The sequence below is a fragment of the Bombina bombina genome, chromosome 7 (genome assembly GCF_027579735.1).
Source record: "Bombina bombina isolate aBomBom1 chromosome 7, aBomBom1.pri, whole genome shotgun sequence".
Taxonomy (NCBI): Eukaryota; Metazoa; Chordata; class Amphibia; order Anura; family Bombinatoridae; genus Bombina; species Bombina bombina.
Genome location: NC_069505.1, coordinates 619,077,909 through 619,095,608, shown reverse-complemented (window position 1 = coordinate 619,095,608; position 17,700 = coordinate 619,077,909). Strand labels below are relative to the sequence as shown.

Sequence of the window (17,700 nt, the reverse complement as noted above, 5' to 3'; positions counted from 1 at the left end):
TTCTCCATCCCCAATTTTTAAGAAAATGTTCCCAATAGCTGACTCTATTAAGTAGTCTTGGCAGTCGGTCCCTAAGGTGGAAGGAGCAATTTCCACTTTGGTTAAGAGAACCACTATTCCCATAGATCAGGGGTGGGCAGACTTTTGTAAGGTAAGGGCTACCTTTAATTTTATTCCAAGTGACGTGGTCACCTAACTAAAAAAAACACCAGTCGCTGGCTGAAATTGTATTTTTGCCACAAATAGGACCTGCTGGCTGAAAATGGTATTTTTGCCACAAATAATACAGCTTTAAAAATCAGCCGCATTCTCTTTAATAATTAATACAGCCACACTCTTTACTTACTGCGAGAGCTCTCTTTACGTCACGGTGAGACCATAAAGCAACCTTATCTGTGTACCGCCCCTGTGTATGAATAAGTAGTCTCACAATCAAGACAGCTCGAGGGCTAGCAGACTAGTCAAGCCTGGAACACATGGGAAACCCACAGCTCAGGTACAACAATGACAATGAACTAATCTCAGCCAATCATAGACAGACTCATTCTACAAAGTAATTGTATTGGCTGGATGCTATGTCAGGTTGATTAGGGGGCAGGTCCTGTTGGCTGCTCTCCACCCAACTGTTACTAGCTGAAGACTACTGCAAATAGTTGTGACAGTGGCAGGACCTGCAGGCTCTCTGCTGCCTTACACAGTAACCAGAGACTGGTATATCAGCAACAGCACTGACCTGCACAATTTGGTGACAACAAATTCTGGGGACAGAAAGCTGCAGAAACTAACACAAAGTACAGCTAATATTAGTGTGTTAGAGAAAGTATCAGAGAGCAGCATCAAAGCCTGGTACAGAGTAAGTAAAAGAATATGAGGGGGAGTAACAGACCCTGAGGGGGAGTAACAGACCCTGAGGGGGAGTAACAGACCCTGTGGGGAAAAAAAACAACAGACCATTCACCCAGCAGAGCCTGGTGACAAGTAATGGAGGAGAGAACTAGAAAGTAGCAGCAGAATATCAGACAGAGCAGGACCTGGAACTGCCAAACCCAGGGATACCGAGCAACATCTCAGCCTGGCGCATGAAGAGTCGGTACTATGGGCTGACCGCTCTTGAGACAAAAAGTAGGAGAGTTTGGGACAGGCAGTAACCAAAGCTGGGGCAGCGAGTTCAGCTACAGTCGCGTCGCGCATGCTGAAGTACACATAGACTCATAGCCGATTTCAAAAGTCTGCATAAGAGAAACATTTCTCATACATCTACGGTGGTAAGGCTCTTCATTCAGAATCTAGATGTGTGAGAAAGGTTTCTCTTATTATGCAGACTTTTGAAATCTTCTAGAGGGTCACCTCAAAATTCACTCGTGGTCCACTGGTAGACCGCGATCTACCTCTTGCCCACCCCTGCCATAGAGGATAGCTGTTCCTTTAAGGACTGCAATGGCAGTCTGCGGTGTGTATTGCTACCGTCACCAGCGCGGCAGCCTACTGGTCTGGTTCATTGCCTGATTCTATTCAGACTGATTCTCCTCTTGAGGAAATCCAGGATAGGATTAAGGCTCTTAATTTGGCCAATTCCTTTATCTCGGATGCTTCCTTTCAACTCATTAAGTCGGAAGCAATGATTTCTGGCTTTGCTGTACTGGTTTGCAGAGCCTTATGGTGAAATCCTGGTCTGCGGATGTTTCATCTAAGTCCAGACTTTTGGCGATTCCCTACAAGGGTAAGACCTTATTTGGGCCGGGCTTGGCCGAAATTATTTCTGATAATTCAGGAGGAAAAGGTAATTTCCTCCCTCAGGAGTGAGTGTTCCGCCCTGGGAGTGAGTGTTACAGTCCCCATATTGGAACAGGGTCTGGGATTCTACTCCAATATGTTCGTGGTTGCCAAGAAAGAGGGAGCTTTCAGACCAATTTTAGACCTAAGATGTCTAAACAAGTTTTTCAGAGTACCGTCCTTCAAGATGGAAACTATACGTTCCATTCTTCCCTTGGGTCAAGAGGGTCAGTTCATGACAACCATAGACCTAAAGGATGCGTACCTTTATGTTCCCATCCACAGGGATCATCACAAGTTTCTGAGATTCGCTTTTCTAGACAAGCACTTTCAGTTTGTGGCCCTTCCATTCGGCCTTGTCACAGCTCCCAGAATTTTCTCAAAGGTCCCGGGGGCTCTGGTGGCGGTAATCCGGTCACGGGGCATTGCAGTGGCGCCATATTTGGACGACATTCTAGTTCAGGCGCAGTCTTTTAACAAGCAAACTCTCATACTGAGATCTTGTTGTCTTTCCTCGATCTGGGAAAAAGTTCCTTGGTTCCAGCTACAAGAGTAGTGTTCTTGGGGATCATATAGATTCCCTATTAATGAAGATGTTTCTGACAGAGGTCAGAAAAACAAGGATTTTCGACTCGTCTTGCCCTTCAGTCCTTTCCTCGGACGTCAGTGGCTCAATGTATGGAGGTATTTGGTCTGATGTTAGCTGCCATGGACATCATTCCGTTCGCTCGATTTCATCTCAGACCTCTGCAGTTATGCATGCTCAGGTAATGGAACGGGGACTATGTGGATCTGTCTCCACGGATAGATCTGGATCAAGCAACAAGAGAATCTCTTCCGCAGACCTACCTGGATGATTGTGACCACGGATGCCAGCCTGATGGGAGCAGTCTGGGGCTCGTTAAAGGCTCAGGGTCTATGGACTTGGGAGGAGTCAGTCCTCCCCATGAACGTCTTAGAGCTGAGAGCGATCTTCAATGTTCTACTGGCCTGGTCTCAGTTAGCTTTAGCCCGATTTATTAGGTTCCAGTTGGACAACTTAATATCGGTGGCTTACATCAACCACCAGGGAGGAACTCGGGGTTCCTTGGCAATGATGTCAGAGGTGACCAAAAATATGCAGTGGGTGGAGACCCACAACTGCTGTCCATCTGCGATCCACATTCCAGGAGTGGACAATTGGGAAGCAGATTTTCTGAGCAGACTTTTCATCCCGGGGAGTAGGAACTCCATCCGGAGGTGTGTTCCAGTTTGATCCTCAAATGGGGGCGGCCAGAGCTAGATCTCATGGCATCTCGGCAGAATGCCAAGCTCCAGAGGTTCGGTTCGAGGTCAATGGATCCACAGGCTGTCCTGACAGATGCGCTGGCAGTGCCGTGTAATTTCCCTCTGAGGAAGGACCGTCTATTTAAGGGTCCCTTCCTTCGTCTAAATCTCACTTCTCTAAAGCTGACGGCTTGGAGATTATACGCTTAATTTTATCTAAAGTGTGGGTTCTTGGAGTCGGTCGTTGAGACTTTGATCCAGGCTCGTAAGCCTGTGACTAGCAAGATTTACTATAAAATATGGCATAAATATCTGTACTGGTCGAGTCCAAATGTTTCTTATGGAGTAGAGTCAGGATCCTAGGATTTTGTCCTTTCTCCACGAAGGTCTGGAGAAGGGTTTGTCAGAGAGTACTTTGAAGGGTCAAATATCAGCCATGTCTATTTTGTTGCATAAGCGTCTGGCGGATGGACCTGATGTGCAATCTTTTTTTAGGCCTTAGTCAGAATCAGGCCTGTGTTTAATCCTGATGCTCATCCCTGGAGTCTCTTCCTTATTCTTAAAGTCCTTCTGCAGGCTCCGTTTGAGCCTATGCATTCCTTAGATATTGAGATGTTATCTTGGAAGGTTTTTGTTTCTTGTTGCCATTTCTTCTGCTCGGAGAGCCTCTGAACTCTCGGGGTTGCAGTGTGATCTACTTGTTTTATCCTTCTTCCTGATAAGGTGGCTCTATGTCCTAAGTTAGTTTTCCTTCCTAAAGTGTTTTGGGGTAGGAATATTAATCAGGAAATAGTTGTTCCTTCTTTGTGTCCTAATCCTCCTTCTCATAAGGAGCGTTTGCTGCACAACCTAGATGTGGTGCGTGTGTTTAAATTCTATTTCAGGCGACTAAGGATTTTCGACAGTCTTCTGCTTTGTTTGTCGTTTTCTCTGGGAAACGCAAGGGTCGGACAGCTACGGCTTCTTCTCTTTCTTTCTGGCCGAAGAGTATAATTCACTTAGCCTATGAAACTGCTGGACATCAGCCTCCTGAAAGAATCACGGCTCGTTCCACGGGGGCTGTTTCTTCTTCCTGGGCCTTAAAAAATTAAGCTTCTGTGGAAAAGTTTTGCAAGAATGTAACTTGGTCCTCTCTACATACTTTTTCAAAATTGTATTATTTGATACTTTTGCCTCGGCTGAGGCCTCCTTTGGGAGAAAGGTTTTTTTCAAGCAGTGGTGCCTTCTGTTTAGGTTCTCTGTCTTGTCCCTCCCTTATCTGTGTCCTTTAGCTTGGGTATTAATTCCCAACAGTAATTGATGATGATCCGTGGATTCATCGTGTCATTACAAAGAAAACAAAATTTATGCTTACCAGATAAATTTATTTCTGTTTATTCAGACAGTCTTTTTGTTTTATAAACCTCAGGCACCTTTGCACCTTGTGTTATTTCCTTTCTCTCCTTTTCCTTCGGTCGTATGACTGGGGGTTGTGGGAAGGGAAGTGATACTTAACAGCTTTGCTGTGGTGCTCTTTGCCTCCTCCTGCTGGCCAGGAATGATATTCCCAACAGTAATTGATGATGATGATTATTATTATTATCGGTTATTTGTAGAGCGCCAACAGATTCCGCAGCGCTATGATCCGTAGACTCATCGTGTCAAGAAAAAAATACATTTATCAGGTAAGCATAAATTTTGTTTTTATGATTCAGATAGAACATACAATTTTAAACAACTTTCCAATTTACTTCTATTATCAAATTTGCTTCATTCTCTTGTTATCCATTGCTGAAGGGATAGCATTGCACTACTGACAGGAAGCTGAAAATATCTATTTAGCCAATCAGAAGAGACAAATGTGTGCAGGCACCAATCAGCAGCAGCTCCCACTAGTGCATGATATGTGCGTATTCATTTTTTAAAAAGGGATACTAAGAGAACAAAGCACATTTGAAAATAGAAGTGAATTTAAAAGTGTCTTAAAATGACATGCTCTATCTGAATCATGCAAGTTTAATATGGACTTTCCTATCCCTTTAAGGGGTACAATGTACAAATATAATACTGTAATTAGAGCATTTTATTATTGCACAAATGCCCTTTGCTAAGCTATGTGTTTAACCCTGCAAACACAGCTCCCCAGTTTTACTTTATTTACACAACACATAGCAGCTCCTGAGCAGACCTTGAGCCAATAAGGAGCCGCATACGCACGTAGCTGCTAATCACTGGCTGTATTCTGCTTGGGAGTTACAATGTGTTCTGAGAGTCACTTTAGCGATATGTTTAACCCCTGTGCGGAAGTAGAACATATAGCACCGGACATTAGTGCAAACATAAGTTCTAACAAATATTATTTTAGTCTTTAACTGTATTATGTACAGAACGGTTTCATTTGTTATTTAAACGCATTTGCGCTGCCATCTCTGAACTTTATTCTATTGGGCGCTAAACGTTTATATTTAAAAAGGGACTACAGTTAATATTAAACTCTCCTGATAAAGATAGAGCAGCAATTTTCATTTTATATTCACTTCCATTATCAAACGGTGCACAGTATTTGTATCTGCACACTTTTTTGAGGCACCAGCTCAAACTGAGCATGTGCAAGAGTTCACAGTATAAATTGATGTGTGTCTGTGATTGGCTGATGGCTGTCACATGATACAGGGAAGAGGGGGAAAAGGTAACTGAAATTTGCCATGAAAAACAAACATAAATTATGCTTACCAGATAATTTAATTTCCTTCTGTATAAGGAGAGTCCACGGCTTCATTCCTTACTGTTGGGAAATACTGAACCTGACCACCAGGAGAAGGCAAAGACAACCCAGCCAAAGGCTCAAATATCTCTCCCACTTCACCCATCCCCCAGTCATTCTGTCGAGGGAACAAGGAACAGTAGGAGAAATATCAGGGTATAAAAGGTGCCAGAAGAAAAATATAATTTAGGGGGCTGCCCATCGGAGAACACGGGCGGGAGCCTTGGACTCTCCTTATACAGAAGGAAATTAAATTATATGGTAAGCATAATTTATGTTTTCCTTCTTAATATAAGGAGAGTCCATGGCTTCATTCTTTACTGTTGGGCAACTTATACCCAAGCTCTAGAGGACACTGAATGATAACAGGAGGGACAAAAAGAGAGGAAGACCCTAATCTGAGGGCACCACAGCCTGCAAAACCTTTCTCCCGAAAACTGCTTCAGCTGAAGTAAAAACATCAGACTTGTAAAATTTAGAAAAAGGTATGTAAGGAGGACCAGGTAGCCGCCTTACAAATCTGATCTGATAGAGGCCTCATTCTTAAAGGCCCTAGAGGAAGCCACTTCTCTAGTAGAATGAGCCGTAATTCTCTGAGGAGGTTTATGTCCCGCTGTCTAATAAGTTAAGCGGATAACACTCCTTAATCAAAAAGACAAGGAAGTCGCGGAGACCTTCTGTCCCTTACACTTCCCAGAATAGGCAACAAACAAGGAACGAGTTAGTCTAAAATCCTTAGTAGCCTGAAAATAGAACTTTAAGGCCAAATTATGAAGCAAACGTTCCTTCAAAGAAGAAGGATTAGGACACAAGGAAGGGACCACAATCTCTTGATTGATGGTGCGGTCTGACACGACCTTAGGAAGAAACCCAAACTTAGTACATAGTACAGCCTTATCAGAATGAAACACCAGATAAGGAGGCTCACATTGCAAGGCGGCAATCTCAGATACTCTGCGCGCAAAAGCAATAGCCAGTAAAAAAGAACCTTCCAGGATAACAACAATGTAAATTTCATGCATAGCCTCAAACAGAGCTTGTTGCAAAACCTTAAGAACCAGATTCAGACTCCAAGGAGGTGCCGAAGATCTGAACACAGGTCTGATCCTAATCAGAGCCTTAACGAAAGACTGAACATCTGGAATCTCCAAGCCTCAGAGAATCTAGATTTTATTGAACAAAGGGCCTTGTTCCAGCAGATCCCTGCGACAAGGTAACCTCCATGGAGAAGAAGATGACATCCTCACTAGATCCACGAACCACATCCTTCGCGGCCATGATGGAGCAATCAGTATTACTGATCCTGCTTGATAAGGGCCACTACCCGAGGAAGGAGTGGTATTGGCGGAAAAATGTAGATTAGACTGAACTTCTAAGGCACTGCTAATGCATCTATTAGCTCTGCCTGAGATCTATCTCCCGCGTCCCCCACCTGCTGCATATCTCCGCAAACACTTCAGGATGGAGAGACCATTCCCCCGGATGAAAGGATTGTCTGCTGAGAAAATCCGCTTCCCAGTTGTCCACACTCAGAATGTGGATTGCTGACAGCGAACAGTTGTGGGCCTCCGCCCACTCCAGAATCCAAGATACTTCCCTCATTGTTAGGGAGCTTCTCGTTCACCTGATGGTTGATGTAAGCCACCGAGGTTATATTGTCTGACTGGAATCTGATAAACAGGGACGAACCCAGAAGAGGCCAAGCCTTCAGAGCATTGTAGATTTCTTGAAGTTCCAGAATGTTGATCGGGAGGGAGCGTTCCTCCGGAGACCACAGGCCCTGTGCCTTCTTGGCACCTCAAACAGCTCCCCACCCCGATAGACTTGTGTCCGTAGTCACACTCTCCCAGGATGGTCTTAGAAAGGATGTCCCTCGGGACAGATGATCTGGACAGAGCCACCAAGAGAGCGATTCTCTCGACCGGCTGTCCAGGGAAATCAGTTGAGACAGATCTGAATGATCACCGTTCCACTGCCTCAGCATGCACAGATGTAAAGGTCTGAGATGGAACCTGGCAAAGGGAATTATGTCCATGCTGGACACCGTGAGACCAAATACCTCCATACACTGAGCCACAGATGGCCTTAAGGAGGTCCGGAGAGCAAGACATGCCGAAGCTAGCTTGCAACATCTCTGGTCTGTTAGAAATATCCTCATGGATATTGAGTCTATTATAGTACCCAGGAATTCTACCCTGGTGCTTGGAATAAGAGAACTCTTTTCTAAGTTCATCTTCCATCCATAACGAAGAAGAGAGAGAAGAGATACCGAATGGTCTTCCGCTAGACGAAAGGATGGTGTTTGAACCAGAATGTAGTCCAAGTAGGGAGCTACTGCTAAACCCTGGGTTCTGGCGACAGCCAGGAGAGCCCCTAGAACCTTTGTGAATTATCTGGGAGCACTAGCTAGACCAAAATGGAAAAGCAATGAACTAGAAGTGTTGATCCAGGAACGCAAAACTTAGGAACTAGTAGTGATCCTTGTGGATTGGCACATAAAAGTAAGCATCCTTCAGATCTATAGTGGTCATGAACTGTCCTCATTGAACTAGAGGAAGGATGAAGCTTATTGTCTCCATCTTGAACGAGGGGACATTTAGAAACTTGTTTAAGCACTTTAGATCCAAAATCGGGCTGAAAGTTCCCTCTGTTATAGGAACCGAGACAATGACCCCTAAGGAGGCCAGATCCCGCACACACCCCAGAAAGGCTTCCCTCTTTTCTGGTCTAGAAGACAGGCTTGAGAGGAGAAATCTGCCCTTGGGTGGATGAGATTTGAAACCTATCTTGTATCCCTCCAACCTTCTGAAAACAGCGATGGATCGGGGGCCGCCCCTTCATGCTGACTTGGTCTCGGCGGTCTTCATGTTCTGCTTGGATTTATTCCAGGTTTGGGCTGGCTTCCAAGTTATCTTGGTTTGCGCAAACTTAGAGAAGGACTGCTAACGTTGGGACTTTTCAGAACGAAAGGAACAAAAATTATATCCTTGACCTTCAGATTTGTTCTTTTTATCCTGCGGTCGGAAGGCACCCTTGCCCCGTGTAACTGTGGAGATATTGGAGTCCAGGCCTGGACCAAATCAAATATTTCCCTTAAAGGGAAGGGAAAGTAAACTAGACGGGTCTGTACTGAGAAACCAGAAATCTAAGCATTCAGGCGAATAATCTGCATGTTTGCATCACAGATAAAAGAATTAGCAATTCTCAAGGCTTTAATTCTTTCTTAGATAACGTCGAGCGGACCCTCCACCTTGTTCAAATCCGCTAAGGAGTCGCACCAGAAGGCCGCAGCTCCAGCACCCGAGGCAACAGCCACTGCCGGTTGAAACAGGTATCCCGTATGCTGAAACATTTCTCGGAGAAAAGTTTCCATGTTCTTATCCATCAGCTCTCTGAATTATGGGCTATCCTCAAGTGGGATAGTAGTACGTTTGGCTAGCAAGGAGATAGCGCCATCCTCATTAGGGACGGAACCCCACAACTCCAGCTGAGATTCTGGGACCGGTAATAATTTTTTTAAGGCAGATGAAGGGGAAAAGGAAGATCCAATTCTATCCCACTCGTTCTTAATAATGTTCGCCATTTTTACAGGTACAGGTAAAATTAGCGGTGCTACCCTGTCTTCGTACACTGTCTAATTTAGGGATCAAAGGATCATCAGGCAACTTGGCCTCTGGAACCTCTAATGTCGACAGAACCTCCTTTAGAAGAAAACGTAAGTGTTCAATTTTAAATCTAAAGGCTGGCTCCTCCGCAGCCGGAGGCCTAGAGGTAGCAGGCTCCGATCCAGAAAGTTCACCCTCTGAAGACTCCGAGTGTGACCCATTCTTGGATACTTCAAAAACAGACAAATCTAATAAATCACTGGATGACCCCTGGACCGGAGAGCTATTTTTAACCTTTTGCTTGCACTTTGCAGGGCGAGGTAAAGCACTAAGAGCCTCAGACACCGCCGTCTTTAACTGCGTGGTAAAGTCTGATGGTAAAAGGCTCCCTCCAGACGGAGGATCAGGCGTGCTATGGGAAGCTGCATGTGATCAAGGAGATGACTGATGGGTATGCACCTCACAGGACGGCGAGTCCTCAGAGGTGGACGGCTCAGTAGTACTAAAGGGGTTAACCTTCTTAGACATAATAACCTTGTTGATGCATATGGAACATAGTTGATGCATACGGAACATAGTTGAGAGGGCGGGCATACCAAGGCCTCCTCACAATATAGACAGGCATTACTATTAGGGATAGAGGGAGTACCCTTGAGCATATCAGAATCCTCCATAGCTTGTGCTTATAACAGTAGGACACAGAATAAATTATCTTGTATTTCTCAGAAAACGGCACCTTTACACTCCCAGTGACTGGGGCACTCACCACCTCCTAGACCCAGGCAACAGAGAAACAAATGTCTTCTCCGACAGCTAGCTTGGTCAGGAAAGGGAAAATGAACGTGTGACCACACCCGGTCACGTGGTGCGCAAGACAGGACCGCCCCTGCTATGAGAAAAAGCGCGCCAAGCTACAAACTGCGCAGCGTTCAAAGTGAAAGTAAAAATCTGTGTGTTCCGTTACAGCATAACAACAGTCTATGAACCCAATAAATCTCCACACAAAGCAGCATAAATCAACGTATCACATTTGATTAATCCCCACTATTCAATAACCTCCCTCAGGAGGCATTAATCCAAGATTCTATTAAGATAAAAGGAGCCACACTGTGACCCTGTCTTCTAGCGTTTTCAACATATGTAAAAATTAGAAATACCTGTTACACTATGCAAGCGTAACTCTAGGGGGCGCTAGAAGAAATATATAAAACAATCTGTAGGATAATAATGAAGTATAGTAAAAACAATAAAAACTTAAAAATAATATAAAATGATCAGATAATAATGTATAAAGACAAAATAATAATGACAATTACAGAAAAAATGAGACATGGACTCTCATCAAATGTGATGTGATGAGATCAATATAAACAGAAAATGCAGCTTAAAACAATATATAATAAATAAATAATATTAAGTCTCTAATAAGTTCTTATCTGCATATGATATTGATGCTCAGACAGTCCCAAAATTAGGAGGGCAATTCAGAGGTTTATTAGTCCTCCTGGGTAGCACATATATAAGATTCTCCCTTAGATCCAGAAGTCAGCTCCTTGTCACAAAACCAGTCTGGGTAAATACTCTCTCTGTGCAAAGAAAATCACAAAGACAAGGGGGCCTCCTCGTGTGATATAGTTTGGACAAATGTAAAAATAGGTGAATACAGATTTTATACTCACAAGTAAAGCAGCACTCTGTTGTGCTTATAGAAGCAGACTGGGAGTTCAGCAACGAGTCCCAGCAACTAGTTTCTCAGAAGCCTGAGGAAACAGACAGAGATCTGAGAAACTAGTTGCTTGTTTATCCATTGTTACGGTCACATTTGTGACATTTTATATTGTATTTTACTGCACCATTAAACTATGGTATTTTAACTCTTTGCTGAGAGCCTGAGCTTGATTGAAATCTACCCTGGAGTGATTTGTTGCACTGCCTTGGTCAGTGAACTGGGACACTGTGAACTCCCAGTCTGCCTCTATAAGCACAACAGAGTGCTGCTTTACTTGTGAGTATAAAATCTGTATTCACCTATTTTTACATTTGTCCAAACTATATCACACGAGGAGGCGCCCTTGTCTTTGTGATTTTCTTTGCACAGAGAGAATATGTAAAAATTAAAACGATCTTACCAGAATCCATGCTGTGGAACAGAAAAACAGCCTCTCAAGTGTGACAGTCTTGTAGCATTGCTCCTGACATGGACTTGAGTGAAGAAAAAGTAGACAGTGAAACTCGTCAACACTGGTTGCTTAAAGGATTACTTTCTGTTATAATTTTTAAGCTAAACAACTAACATATTAAAGTTAATAAACATTAATTAAAACCTACTGACCTATATTTTCTCCAAAACGAAGTTTCATAACGTTCTAAAAGTTATATCTTTTATTCGCTGATGATGTCACGTTATCCTGCCCACTATTTTCAGCACTGCATGTTCAAAATACTTAAACCAATAACTTTGTGTTTAAAGCGCCATTTTGAAACCTAGGTATTGTAAACGGATTGGTACAGAGCAAAGGATACCCACGGAGTGGGTTTGGAAAACAATTAAATTTGCAGACAAGATTTCTGACATACGGTAGAGATATGTTAATGAAATGCTATTGATAAAAAGCGTATTTGGGGTAGTTAGTTAGTAACAGGCATAGAAAATATTTACTTACAGTGGCCCTTTAAGACACTGTTAGCAGGCAGTCTGGATGGGCTCGCAGGAAGACTCTCCATGCATCTCAAGACTAACTTTCGTCAATGCTCACACTGAGAGGCTGACAAGACTACTTAAAACTCCAGTCCCATATCGAAGGGCATATACTCCTCCTGAGGAACAACTCCAAAATATTCTGACACTTCTCTACTATCCTCCTGTGACGAAAGGCAAAGAATGATTGGGGGTGGGGGAAGTGGGAGAGGTATTTGAGCCTTTGGCTGGGGTGTCTTTGCCTCCTCCTGGTGGCCAGGTTCAGAATTTCCCAACAGTAAGGAATGAAGCCATGGAACCTCCTTATATTAAGAAGGAAATCTACTTCTCATTTGAAATTTGGCCAATTCCTGCCGCTTCCACCTCAAAAACCATCTCCAAAATTCCCCACTTCCTCACACAAGATACAGGTAAGAGTTTAATCCACTCTCTTATTTCCTGCCTTGACTTCTGCAACTCCATCCTCTCTGGTCTCCCTAGCTGCTGCCTAGCTCCTTAATCTATAATAATTGCCTCTGCCAGGCTCATCTTCCTTACACATCGCTCCTCATCTGCTGCACCACTCTGCCAATCCCTACACTGGCTTCCTATAGCCTCCAGAATAAAACACTAAATTCTGACTCTGACATGCAAGACCCTCAACTGCAATGCTCCCCCTTATATCTCAGACCTTGTCTCCAGATACTCTCCCTCTCGCCCCCTTCGCTCAGCTCATGACCTCCTACTCTCCTCAACTCTTATTACCTCCTCACATTTCCGTCTACAAGACTTCTCCAGACTAGCACTATTTTGTGGAATTCTCTGCCTGGCTCTGCACAACTCACCCCTAGTTTTCAAACTTTCAAGAGCTCTTTAAAGACTCTACTGTTTAGGGATGCATATAATATACACTAACATTGCTTATCTTAGTTCCTCTCCTCCTCTAGCTATCCCCTTGCATGTAAGCCTACAAGCCCAGCTGCTTTGTAGATCACCTTCATGAGAGCTGATTTACAACAGTGAAACTCTTGGCAGGGCCCTCTATCCCTTTGTCTCTCATAACTAAAGGTTGCCACCTGCCCCGGTATCACTGGGACAGCCCCAGAATCAGGAGGAATGTTCCGTGTCCCGGATCATCCTCTGACTATCACAGACTCCATCTACATGCGGTGCCTTGGTCTGCCACCGGGCCTGTATTTTACCTTCTCAGCCAGTAAAATACAGCCCAGGGGAGGAAGAGGTGATTTGTGAGTCACTGTGAAACAGGCTGGGGCGGGGCGGCAAGCTCTAGGGCAGCAGGCACATGTTATTGGCGCAACAGCAGGCATTGGGCTGGGTTTAAGCTGCGTCCTCCTGGGTCCTACAGCCTGCTGGCTACACGCAGCATGCCACACACTACTTCTGCTGCCTTTTTCTCAGGTCTCCGATCTGCAGGCTGTGGTAAGCCAGCAATGCATGCGGATCGGATAGCAGAGCGTGTGCTGCCTCAGTGCTGGACTCCCAGGATGCTGCTGCTGACCGGACTCCCTCTCTGTGGTCTCTAGTCAGAATGACCCGTGTATCTCAGGGTTGCCACCAACATGAATTCCTGGAAGTGCAGAGCAGGGAGCAGACAGTCTCCTTCAGCTCTACACACCACCGGTAACACAGGAAAAACCTCTTGGCTGTCACTATTACAGAGTAATAAACTAGTTCCAGTCAATCAGTTCCCGCAGGTAACATCGATATGCTACTAGTCTTATTATGCCACTTGTCACTATTAAAAGCTTCTGTACCCGGACTCACCAGAATACAGTCATGGTGGCATTTATCAGTTTGTTCTTAATTGTAAGCAGACAACCTGCTGTGTTCGTCTCACTCACTAACAACCACAGCAGCCTGGTCTCTCCCTGGCTGTGTCTCAGTCTGTCTCTCAACCTCTGATTTGTAACTCTCCGCCAGTAGCATGTCCCACACTGACATTAACCCTCACGCTCCTGGCCGCACAATACCCCACACAGTGACACACACTGCGGCTGTACTAAGGTGACAGGCGCCTCTATCACACCTAGGGCTTTTATATATATATATATATATATATATATATATATATATATATATATATATATATATATATATATATATATATAGACAAGCAAAGTGCACTCCAGATTCTAATCAAGCAGCAGCTTCGGGTGCTAACAAACAAATTATAGCAGAAGACAAGAAGCACTCCAGAAGTTTGAGGACGGGCAGTTTATTGCCCGAAAACGTTCACTATTAAAGGTGACACTATTTGAAAGTCTTCTGGAGTGCTTCTTGTCTTCTGCTATATATATATATATATATATATATATATATATATATATATATATATATATATATATATATTTATATATATATTTATATATATAATATATTATAAATAAAAATTGTGATTTCATATTGAATTTTAGGCTGTGAAAAGCCACGCCCCCACGCCAAGCCCTGAGACACACCCTCTCCATCCCCATTTAAAAAGTATTCAGGAATCTTTTGGGGAAAAAGGTGGCAACCCTACTCATAACTTTCACCTTGCATATTAGACCCATGTTTTTTGCGCTGCAGAATCTGTTGATGCTCTACAAATAACTGATAATTTGAAATTAAGCACAAGCGCTAATGCATTGTATTTTAATTATGCATTTGTTTACTAAGCAATTGCTTCTGGTCACTTTGAAATAGCTGCATAGCTCCGCCCACTGATGACATCACAATCTGGGCTTCATCTAGGCACTCTGCTGAATAGCATTGACAATCTGTTGAATTCAACTAGTGAGCTTTTTGTTATTGGACACCATTTGCAGCTCAGATCAAGATGTCATCAGTGGGCGAAGCTTGGCAGGCATTTCAAAAGTGTCCAGAAACAATATTTACTTTAAAATAACTTTTTTACCGTTCCTGCTGCATGATATAGAAAGGGCGCACGAGGCTATTTGCAGCTTAATCTAAAATAAGACTTTAAGATGACTAAGGTTTAGACTGTCCATGTACGTTTTTTTCTATTTCTATTAATATAGCTTCTCTCCGAAAGACGATGTGTTTTGTGCAAATATTTGTAAACTGTACTCTTATTGATGCAGATTAAAAAAAATGAAAAAAATGGTGATTAAAAACAATTTTGAGCTCTCAGTTGCACATACAGCTACCAGTTGTCTATTTATGGTGAGCAAACATGTACTCACCTCTACATTTTGATATATTTTCTTGTGTGTTTCTACTACTGACCACTATTGGGTATTATATACAGTAGGTAAAACCTATAAGCAGCAATACATACCTGTATATCTACTGCTGGTTCTGGTTCCAGTAATTTTTTTTGATGTCTAATGAACGTAGCATCGCACATAAATGGTACACCTGCAATTTTGAACATTTTAGCCACTTTTGAGTATGTGAGATCACTAGACGTCACAGCTGCAGTCATAAGAACGTTTCCCAAAGGCAGTCTTGCAACTGTAGGTTGGCTCTGCCATAGCCGGACTTTATGGCCAACGTGACATTCGCCAAAAACTGTTAGTGAGGTGCCATCAATAACTTTATGCATCTCAATAATTGGACTATTGCATACTCCATTGAATGGACAAAGCAGATGACGCAACAACTGATCTAAGCACGATTCAAATATGATAAACTTTTTCTCCTTCACGTAATGCGTCTCCGAAGGTTCTTCAATATCAGACGTTTCACTACAGCTTAAATCACTGTTGGGAATAAAATCAGGATCTTTTTTTCTGAGTCTTTCTTCTGACTCATCAAGGTCAGAGGGCTCTGAGAAGAAGTCTTCATAAAACTCTTCAGCTGGTTCTTCTTTAGCTCCATCAAGTGGAGGTAGGTCGACTGGATCTGTAGAGACACTAGCATCAACCATTCCAACATAAGGGGACGTCTTAGAAATAGAAGGATCTGTTTGGGTTTTTGCATTTCTCGACCAAAAATATGGATCAGTATATGCATTTTCAGTTTTAATCACAACTTCCATGGAAGCGTCAGTATTATGATATAATGACGACGTGTTTAGTCCGTATGTGTGACTGTTCTCTGCATAATTATGCTCCTGACATCTTTTTGAAGGAGGTGGAAGTATGTTCTCTTCTGTGTCTGTCTCGCTGTCAGTTGCGCAGCCCCAGTTACCAAAGATGGAAGGCACCGCATCTGCTTTTAGGCACTTTGTTAACCCATTCATGAAGTAGCAATCGGATGTAAAATGGGAAGAGCAAACTCTAAAAGTTCCTCTTTTATTGGACTGAATGCGCTGGACAAAGGCATCGATGTCTCCGAAATCCTGCCGCATCTGTAGAAGCCATTTCTTAATTTGATCTGCAATTATTGGAAATCTGTGCAATAAAATATCTGGATTGGTTGGTTTTCCGTCAGCAAAGTTTGCACAAGATTGCACAATACACTTTGGCTTCAGAGAACCTACAAAGATAAAAAAGAAAATTTATGCTTACCTGATAAATTTGCTTCTTTTTAGACACAATGAGTCCACTGATCATCTTCATTACTTATGGGATATTCACCTCCTGGTCAGCAGGAGGAGGCAAAGAGCACCACAGCAGAGCTGTTAAATAGCTCCTCCCTTCCCTCCCACTCCAGTCATTCGACCGAAGTTAGGAAGAGAAAGGAAAAGCCAAGGTGCAGAGGTGTCTGAAGCTTATAATAATTAAAAACCTGTCTAAAAGAACAGGGCGGGCCGTGGACTCAATGTGTCTAAAAAGAAATAAGTTTATCAGGTAAGCATAAATTATCTTTTCTTTTTAAAGACACAATGAGTCCACGGATCATCTTCATTACTTATGGGATACAATACCCAAGCTAGAGTACACAGATGATAAGGGAGGGACAAGACAGGGAACCTAAACGGAAGGCACCACTGCTTGAAGAACCTTTCTCCCAAAAGCGGCCTCAGCCGAGGCAAAAGTATCAAATTTATAGAATTTTGAAAAAGTGTGAAGAGAGGACCAAGTTGCAGCCTTGCAAATCTGTTCCACAGAAGCTTCATTTTTGAATGCCCATGAGGAAGCAACAGCCCTAGTGGAATGAGCCATAACTCTCTCAGGAGGTTGCTGTCCAGCAGTCTCATATGCAAAACGGATGATACTCTTCCGCCAAAAAGAAAGAGAGGTAGCCGTAGCAATTCTGACCCTTACGTTTTCCATTGAAAATTACAAACAAAGAAGAGGACTGACGAAAGTCCTTAGTCGCTTGTAAGTAAAATTTTAAAGCACGGACCACATCCAAATTGTGCAGAAGACGTTCTTTCTGAGAAGAAGGATTAGGACACAAGGAAGGAACAACAATCTCCTGATTAATGTTCTTATCTGAAACAACCTTAGGAAGAAAATCTAGTTTAGTACGTAAAACTACCTTATCTGAATGGAAAATAAGATAAGGCGAAGTGTATTGCAACACCGAGAGCTCAGACACTCTACGAGCTGAAGAAATAGCAACAAGAAATAAAACTTTCCAAGATAACAACTTAATATCTAAGAAATGCATAGGCTCAAACGGATCCCCTTGAAGAACTTTGAGAACTAAATTCAGACTCCATGGAGGAGTAACTGGTTTGAACACAGGCCCGATCCTAACTAAGGCCTGACAAAATGATTGTACAT

The 17,700-nt window shown here is 43.1% G+C and overlaps 1 protein-coding gene across 2 annotated transcripts in view; it reads right to left on the bottom strand.

The window, feature by feature from the left end:
• LOC128635618 (uncharacterized) overlaps window positions 1-17,700 on the bottom strand; it is a 186,182-nt gene that overhangs the window by 20,030 nt on the left and 148,452 nt on the right. For both annotated transcript variants that reach the window (XM_053688685.1, XM_053688686.1), the window contains exon 15: window positions 15,363-16,504. In XM_053688685.1, the coding sequence (XP_053544660.1) occupies window positions 15,363-16,504 (1,142 nt within the window). The remainder of the gene's footprint in view (window positions 1-15,362; window positions 16,505-17,700) is intronic.